The sequence below is a fragment of the Anarrhichthys ocellatus genome, unplaced genomic scaffold (genome assembly GCF_004355925.1).
Source record: "Anarrhichthys ocellatus isolate YVR2014 unplaced genomic scaffold, GSC_Weel_1.0 scaffold67, whole genome shotgun sequence".
NCBI lineage: Eukaryota > Metazoa > Chordata > Actinopteri > Perciformes > Anarhichadidae > Anarrhichthys > Anarrhichthys ocellatus.
Window position 1 is genome coordinate 1,806,443 of NW_022280097.1, and position 9,431 is coordinate 1,815,873.

The 9,431-nt window shown below is 42.6% G+C and overlaps 1 protein-coding gene across 3 annotated transcripts in view; it reads left to right on the forward strand.

The window, feature by feature from the left end:
• The window catches only part of ryk (receptor like tyrosine kinase), a 42,214-nt gene that overhangs the window by 25,371 nt on the left and 7,412 nt on the right, over nucleotides 1-9,431 (forward strand). For all 3 annotated transcript variants that reach the window (XM_031872891.1, XM_031872894.1, XM_031872893.1), the window contains 3 exons: nucleotides 3,512-3,637; nucleotides 7,830-7,916; nucleotides 8,657-8,726. In XM_031872891.1, the coding sequence (XP_031728751.1) occupies nucleotides 3,512-3,637; nucleotides 7,830-7,916; nucleotides 8,657-8,726 (283 nt within the window). The remainder of the gene's footprint in view (nucleotides 1-3,511; nucleotides 3,638-7,829; nucleotides 7,917-8,656; nucleotides 8,727-9,431) is intronic.

The window sequence follows — 9,431 nt, forward strand, 5'->3', positions numbered from 1 at the left end:
GTACAGAGACATCCTCGATGAAAACATGCTCCAGAGCGCTCTGGACCTCAGACTGGGGCGACGGTTCATCTTCCAACAGGACAACGACCCGAAGCACACAGCCAAGATAACAAAGGAGTGGCTTCGGGACAACTCTGTGAATGTCCTTGAGTGGCCCAGCCAGAGCCCTGACTTGAACCCGATTGAACATCTCTGGAGAGATCTGAAAATGGCTGTGCACCGACGCTCCCCATCCAACCTGATGGAACTTGAGAGGTTCTGCAAAGAAGAATGGGAGAAACTGCCCAGAAATAGGTGTGCCAAGCTTGTGGGATCATACCCAAGAAGACTTGAGGCTGTAATTGCTGCCAAAGGTGCTTCAACAAAGTATTGAGCAAAGGCTGTGAATACTTCTGTACATGTTATGTTTTCGTTCTTTATTTTTAATAGATTTGCAAAAATTTGCAAAAAACAGTTTTCACTTTGTCATTATGGGTTGTTGTGTATAGAATGTTGAGGAAAATAATGAATTTAATCCATTTTTGGAATAAGGCTGTAACATAACAAAATGTGGAAAAAGTGAAGCGCTGTGAATACTTTCCGGATGCACTGTATAAAGTAATTAAAAGTAGCCTTAAAATCAAAGCACTTAAATGCATCACTATAATTATATATGTACTGTTATTTGTACTTACTTTGAATGCAGGGCTTTACGTGTAACAGTATTTTGACACTGTAGTTTTCCATAAGTAAAAGATCTGAATACTTCCACCTCTGTATGTGGTGGTGGAGTACGGAGTAGGGAACCATCACGAGTGATTCTTTGGACCACCGTCTCTGGCTGTTGTCATACGGGCCTCTTCAGGCTCTCGGTGCATTATTTCTGCTAGAAAGAAACAGCCAGGCACTACAGAAACATGTGCGATAGACTGTATGGTTCCCCATGTGTGTTTTTCTGATTATTTGTTTTCGTAGTGTTTTTAATTGTTATATTTGGACTTCTGTATTCTTTGTCATTCTGTTATAAATACATGTTTCTCTTAGTGTGACCTGTAGAGGGCAGCACTGACCTGTACTGTGTTTACACTCACTATACAGTTACAGCAGAGATTTAACCTTTATACAAAGTAACTTTGAACTAATGTTGCAACGTCTTCATCTTTGAACTTATGTGGGATGTGTTTTTGATATTTATTTATTTATTAAAGCCCTGGATTGACCCCTCGCACTTCATTCTCACATACCAAGCTGTTAACTTGTGTTCTCTGTAGTATAAGTATCTCATGTAGCATACAAGAACCAGTAGGGGCTGTTGTCTCCCGGAGGCCGATCGACTGCCATGGCCTCCGACTTAATCTGGCGGGTGCTTGTCTCCGTTCGTCCACTGTTTTATCTGCAGTCGGTCTAAGCGACCGCGCACGGCTCAGCCTGGCAGCAGTGAGCTGCAGGCCCAGTGGGTTTACAATGTGTTATCTCTCATCACTGACATGTTGTGTACCCACCGAGTGTGTTGATATAACGGGGTCGTGTTTTGTTCGTCTGTGTGCAGACGCTGTGGGGAACTTTGTTTGTGTGTTGTTAAAAAAAAAAAAAAAAAAAAAAAAAAAAAAATCAAAACTCTCTTCTACCTCAGACAGCCAGCAGACAGAGTGAGTACACGGTGAGGTTATGTAATGGAAGTTCTGCAATACAGGACTTTGCATGAAGTTGTGTTCATGCAACATGTGCAGGGTACTGTACATTGCTGGCTGACTGTGTTTGTCATAATTGCTGGAATTCACTGAATTCAAATGAGGATTGTGTGTGTTTTTAGAAGAAAGCCTTCTGAGTCAGTGGCTCAGTCATACAGTGCCTTGCATAAGTATTCACCCCCTTGGATGTTTCATCCTTTTGTTGCTTTTATACATGAAATAATGGTCAATATAATTTGGCTTTTTTGACAAGAATTAAAAAAAAAAAAAAACCTCTTTAATATCAAAGTGAAAACAGATTTTTACAAAATAATATAAATTAATTAAAAAATATATAAGGTAAAGTAAACCCCCTTCAGGTCAGTATTTAGTAAATGCACCTTTGGCTGCAATCACAGCACTGAGTGTGTGTGTGGATGTGTCTCACTCAGGCTGGCACATCTGGACACTAAGATTTTTCTCTATTCTTCTTCAAATCAGCTCAAGCTCCGTCAGGTTGCTCAGGGATCGGGTGTGAACAGCTCTTTTCAAGTCCAGCCACAAATTGGATTGGATTTTAGGTCTGGGCTTTGACTTGGCCACTCCAGAACATTCACCTTGTGGTCTTTGAACCATTCTGTGGAGCTTTTGCTGTATGCTTGGGGTCGTTGTCTTTTCTGGAGAATAAATCTTCTCCCAAGTCTTAGTTCTCTTGCAGACTGAGTCAGATTATCCTCCAGGATTTGGTGATATTTTTCTACATTCATGTTCCCCTCTACCTTTACAAGCCTTCCAGGGCCTGCTGCTGAGAAGCATCCCCAAAGCATGATGCTGCCACCGCCATGCTTCACGCTGGAGATGGTGTGTTTGTGGTGATGTGCAGTGTTTGGTGTTCACCAAACATAGTGTCTAGTCTGATGGCCAAAAAGCTCAATTTTTGTCTCATCAGACCAAAGAACCTTCTTCCAATTGACATTGGAGTCTCCCACATGCCTTTGGGTGAATTATTTCAACAGTGGCTTTCTCTTTGCCACTCTCCCATAAAGGCCAGATTTGTGGAGTACATGACTAATAGTTGTCCTGTGGACAGATTCTCCCACCTCAGCTGTGGATCTTTGCAGCTCCTCCAGAGTTACCATGGGCCTCTTGGTTGCTCCTCTGATTAATTTTCTCCTTGTACGGGTTGTCAGTTTGGGTGAACGGCCTTCTCTTGGTAGGTTTGTGGTTGTGCCATATTCTTTCCATTTTCTGATGATGGATTCTATGGTGCTCCGTGAGATGTTCAAAGCTTGGGATGTTTTTTTACAACCTAACCATACTTCATACTTCTCCACAACTTTACCCCTGACCTGTTTGGTGAGCTCCTTGGTCTTCATGATGCTGTTTGTTCAGTAATGCTCTCTAACAACCTCTGAGGCCTTCACAGAACAAGTTTATTTATACTGAGATTACATTTCAGACAGGTGGACCCTATCTACTAATTATGTGACTTGCACATGTGACTTGTGAAGGCAATTGGTCGCACCAGATCTTTGTTAGGGGTTTTACAGTAAAGGGGGTGAATACATATGCACTCAACACTTTTCAGATTTTTATTTGTAAATAATTTTGAAATCCATGTAAACTTTCCCCCGACTTCCAAATGGACTATTTTGTGTTGGTCCATTACACAAAATCCCAATGAAATAAATTTGAATCTGTGGTTATACCATGACAAAATGTAGAAAAGTACAAGGGGGGTGAATACTTGTGCAAGATACTGAGGCTGGTTTTCCCAGCAGTAATCTCGGTCAGAGGACCTGTCAATCCCTTTCTGAAAGTGTTGTTTACCTCTAGACGTGTGTGTCTTTCCACCCTCGCAGGTTACCCATCTCTCCGCATTGAGAAGAATGACCTGAGGAGTGTTACTCTAATGGAGGCCAAAGCTAAAGTGAAAGACATCGCCATCTCAAGGGAGAGAGTCACATTACGGGACGTCTTGCACGAAGGTAGATTTTTCTCCGTCTCACCCATGCTTCCACTTTTGTATTCTCCAGAAAGGTGTCACCATCATCTCAAGAATGTTCTGCTTTCGGCTCTTCTAAGAGGAGCTGCTTACAGATTGTGTCATGCAGAGTGTTCGACATTTCTTCCTTCCTTCTGAGAATGACTCTTTATGATTCTCCTGTAATCTCACTTAGAATTGTCTTGTGAAAATAAGACAAACTACGCCTGAGGATTACGCAGTGGTTCTCCCACATATACGAATTATTATGAAAGAATTCTTCAAAAAAACAAATCGAGGTGCCACAAATGGAAAAGAGCGATCACATAAAACCTGGAAAGTGGCCAAATCATGTGATTATATACAAACACATGTCTGATGATTCTATGTGTCTTATATTGAAAGCATGTTACGTTTTCTGAGCTGAAGGACAGAAACGTGTTGGAGTCTTACAGCCTTAAAGTGTAGGTCTCAAATGTTTATTCACAATAACAAGAGCCTTTACAAACTAAGGAGAGAAATAGCCAACGGGCTGCAACGATTAAAGGGATAGTGAGGCTCCAAAACACTCCAACTATCCCTTTAAGCCTATGATCCCTCTGTACCGTTTGAAGGGATTTTCTGTAGAAGCCTGAGATGTCGGCTTAGCTCTCTGTGTAAACTCTATACCTGGGTATATAATAGTGATGCGTATTGGAAATTAATAAGTAGCCTCCAACCATATAATTAGAGATGAAATGAAATGAATGCCATCTTGTTATTGGCACACCTGAGGAATGAGGTGTGTTATAAAAATGATAAAAACCTACAGGAGGGCAGCTGCTGTAACTGATCCTATTCTAATATTTGAATATTGCTTCAGATACGTTTTGTGACCAATCACAATGTCACTCAAAACGCTGTCGTCTTTCACAGCCCAACATTTCTCATTTTAGGAGTTTGCTTTAGATGGGCCTCGATCGTAGCTGTTTACACGACACAAGAGCCTCAGACACTTTAAACTGTAACAAGCTTCCGCTAGCGACTGTTAACAGCCGTGAGTTGTAGCTATCGAGGAGGTTGCCAGAAACTGTTTGCAAACAGGTGCAAGAAGAATTTCAAAGCTGCTGCATGCTGTTGTTTCTTCTGATGAGGTTCAACATCTCCTGATGCACAGACATTTGATTTGATTTATTTTCACTAGCTTATTAATGAATGCGGCGGGTATAAGAGGGTATATTTATTGTTTATTGACTTTTGAATCTGTGAGTCTTTTTCTTTTTTTTTTCTTTCTTTTTTTTTTTTTCTTTTTTTTAAAGGTGACCTTTGAACACAAATGCGGCGTTTTTTTCCCTGGAATGTATTCGCATGCTTCATCAGTGTGTCTGTAAAACCTTGCCATGAACCCAAAAAGGCAATAGTTTGTTCTTTCCAAGGGCAATCACATATTGACAGAGAGCCTTAGACGGTGAAGTTTCTAACTCTCTTTCTTTGGCTTTGTATGAAAGATAAACTTCACTGTTTGGGCTTCAGTTTTGGCTCCAGCAGACTCTCGCTTTAGACGCTGGATGCTTTTGGAGACGACTCGGCATCGTCACGGAGTGATGGGACCCGACAAGACTGTACTCCGCTATCTGGAGCTTTGCCCACACTGGGGTTTAGTGTGAATGATGTTACAGTTACCCAAGGGTGACTGCAACACAATGGAAGTGAAAAGTGTGGGTGTTGTGTTTTTTAAAGGCCCTCTGATGGTTTACAGTGGTTGTTTCTGTCTAGAAATTCAATGAGCTTGGTCAGTAGTCTTTGTTCAATTTATTACTGTAGCCTTTAATATGTTACTGTAAAAGCTGTAACTGAACCCCTCAAAGGATGTTTCTTTGCTTGTGCCGTGGCTCCAGGGACGACGATGTTGATTTTCGGTCACCGGCTTTGGTTCAAACTGAAATATCTCTACTTCTGGATGGGCGTTCATGTTCCAACCCTTACTGTGGTGATGGCCTGACTTTTTAACTAATGCCACCAGTATGTCAAAAATTACATTTTGTCCAAAACTGTAGTTTAGGACCAAATACCTGCAAAACAGCCTCTGCTATGTTTAGTGCTTTAGCTTTACAGAGCTGGTGCTACTAACACCTGACCTGTTCGGTCCGGTTGCCCGTCTGCTGTGGTTATCTTTGGCTGGTGTGAAAGCTGTCAATCGAACTCTGGCGTGGAACAAACAACCGAACCGAGATCTCCTGAACAGATGAGTCTGCTGCGGTTTGGTTGCGGTGTGAAAGCACACGGACCAACCACAGGATTTTATGACGGCCGACATGGGATTTTAGTGGGATTTCAAAAGCTAGTAACTAACTACTTATACATCCGTCTGCTGATCGTGAAATCTGTTCAGGAAGCGATCTTATTATTGATCTGCACAGCCATGTACTATATGACCGATTAATGCCATTCAACACGTGTGCCGGTCAGCACGGGTATGTCCCCGATTAATAGGTCAAAGCTGTTGAAACTGATCTGCTTGTATCCGACTCTGTGTGCTTGTCAGTTCACTAAAAAGAAGAGTGACAGAAACCGTAATAAGCCCCAAATCATTGGTACACAAGAAGCCTCCTGTTCCATCCTGTCTCTACCTGTCGAGGCCAAAAAACACCGCCGCCGTACGCCACGCGTCAAAACAGCTGCTGTTATTCATTTTTCAATTCAATTATTTTCGTTAGTCATTATTCCTAACGTGCGGTCGATGTACAGTCTAATAATGGGCTATTCATAATGCTTATCATTTCTTGTTGAGCTCTTTGAGAACATACCGTACTTGGACTCATCAGAAGCATTAAAAGTGCTGTATAAACTGCTGTCAGTCACCGGAATGTTATTTCACCACGTGGGTCATGATGATGCACGATGACAGGCGCCAAAACTGTCCAATCAACGAAGTCTGTAGGACTTCATGTTTACTTCTCTTGGTTAGTTTGTAAGCAGGCACTGTGAACAGGAAACCGGACCAGAACTAAAATGCAACAATGGATCCATTTTTTCCCCTTGTTTCCAAACAAACCCAACTACAGATGTGAAAACAGACTCAGGCCATCGTCTACGTTGAACCCTCGGCCTGTCCTCTACGTCGAATAGATCAACAGCTTTATTGCTTCCGTCCTATTCCAGATTACTGGTCTTGCTATTTGCTCGGCAGTGAATGTGACTCACTTTGATAGATTGTGACAAATTGTACTTTGTATGGGTGCGGTGATCAAACAGGTCGTGGACAGCTGTTTAGGCTCCATGACAGCTGTACCTGGAGACTTAATTTGGCCTTGTGTAACCGTTGCTGGAAACTTCCCTTTTGATTTAGCTTTTTTCTTTTTCCACATCGGTGTTTAGCTAGTCTGTTAGATTTATGAGAGTCTTATTTTGGTTTAAAACACATCCTCTTGATAGGTCTTGTTTTTATCATAACCTATCCTGATTTATACTATATTTTCAGTGTGCTCCACAGCCACCTGCAAGTAAACACACTGGCAAACATCTGTACTTGCGAATCCATCTGACTTGACTTGATGTGTTCCATCCACATACATCAGATCCTACATACACAATTCCATAAATAAATATTAAAAACTCGAGAGTCAACGGCAAACACGAGGCCATGTCCCGGAGGCGCTTGAACTCTGACTGGGTTGTGTTGTTTGGGAGCCAGCAGGTCCAGACAGGCTCGACGGAGAAGGTAGGGGCAGGAGGGAGACAGTTGAACACTAACCCTGTTGTTCTGCTTCGACTCCTCTCCTGTCGAAACACAAGGCAGAGTTCGCCTCGGGGCTCAGATTTCAATTTTTTTCTTCTTCTAAGTTTATGTTGATGATTTATGTTCTTGAATGGCATTTTACCTCAGTAAAGTCCTGGAGCAACAGGGTGACAGTTTAGACAAAGGAGATGATGAACGCGCTCACTTGGCTTTTCCACGTCCTATGTATTCCCCGATGTGATGAAAGGTCCTCTGAGCCCCCCGTGAATGTCTTGATTTGTCTCTCGTCAGCGAGACGAGAGACAATGCTGCCTAACCCTCTTTTGCAGAAGCATGTCCACCTCTGTCCACAGATCAGCCGGGCACCCTGACCTGTGAGCGAGGTGACATTTCTATCTCTGAATGCGGCGCCTCTGGCCTCGTCTTTCCTGCCCTTTTTCTCCTCAAATAAAAAAAGCGGTGGTTTGTTCTTTGACAGGCACGTTCGGGCGCATCTTCCACGGCGTGCTGCTGGATGAAAAGGACCCCAGTAAGGAAAAGCAGGTCTTTGTGAAGACGGTGAAAGGTAGGCGCTCCCATCCCCGCTGCAATGCACGGTTGAATGCACAGTTGTCAAAGAAATTCAATATATTGTCAAGTCAAGTGTCAAGTTTTCCCACCTCTCATTTTTAATGTGCAACTCAGCTACAGGTTTTTTTTTTTAAGAAGGGCGCTGGTTGGGAAAGAGATCGCCGAAATGCCAAAATGTGATTGTAATGAGTCGTTGGACTGAAACACAGCGATCCAGATAACCGGCACACGGACTTGACAGTTAATGAATTATACTCTTTGCTCACGCTGCAGGGTTTGCATGTCAGCTTCTTTGTCAGCGGCATGTGTCGGCTTTCTCTGCCAGCTGCCTTCTGACCCCTGCACTCTCCCGTGTTTACTCAGAGAGGGGTGGATACCACTCTGCGAACAATATCCCCATGCCAGTCTCGGCTCTTGTTAAACTCTTTACTTCCTCCTCATGCGTCTTTTTTGAGGAAAAGAACAATGCTGCTCCCATAAGTACCCGACGATGGCAAAGCTGCACACGCAGATTAAAACAACCGGACCTCAGTGAGCTTGGCACAAGTCGAGTTTCCCTCTGAAGTTTCCCACTACAAATGACTGTTGGCAGAGGAAACGTATACCAATCAAGCACTATATGAGAACGCAGATAGTGTATCCTCACCTTTGCAGTGACCTTATTGCTCAGGTCACTCTATGCCACATTGCTCCATTTTTTAAATCTGATTTTGTGTCTATTTTCAAATGATTCAGATCATGCGTCTGAGGTGCAGGTGACCATGATGGTGACTGAAAGCTGCAAGCTTCGTGGACTTCATCATAGGTGAGTGGAAGCAAACACTAATCACTGTGCTGTTTAGTTGTTTTTTTTTTGTTGCATTTGCCTTTTGTTTGATCAAACAAACTAAATAGCTTTTAAGATTTTAAGAATAGAATAGAATAGAATAGAAGCAAATTTAAAAACAAAATGCCAAAAACGCCACATAACTCCAATGTGGTATGCGTCTTAGACCATCACTTTACCATCACCGTTGACCACTTCAAGCTGTAAGAGTAGCAGTAAAGAATCCGTCCCTGTGGTCGTCTTCTAAATGTCTCGGTGTGAACGCTGATGAAAGAACACATTTCTACACACAGAGCACAAACTGTAACAGACTGTGAAGGGAACAAAATGGGTTTTCCAACATAGATGTAACACTCACAAATGACTCGCTCCTGACTTTTATAATACAATATTTATTTTTTAAATGATCACACTCTAAATACATTGATTTTAGTTTAACATTACAGTAGCGTTAGCGTAGATTATTTAGCCCCATATTTATCAGTAGGCTTGGTACTTCATTTTACGTAGATTGTCGTCACGTCGGCCCTCTCCTTCCTCTTTCTCCTTTTTGAGGTCAGTCAAGTTGATATTCGCTGAAACTTCCTCTTCCACAACAGTTTGGATGACCCCCCACCCACCCACCCACCCACCCACCCACACACACACACACACACACACACACACACACACACACACACACAC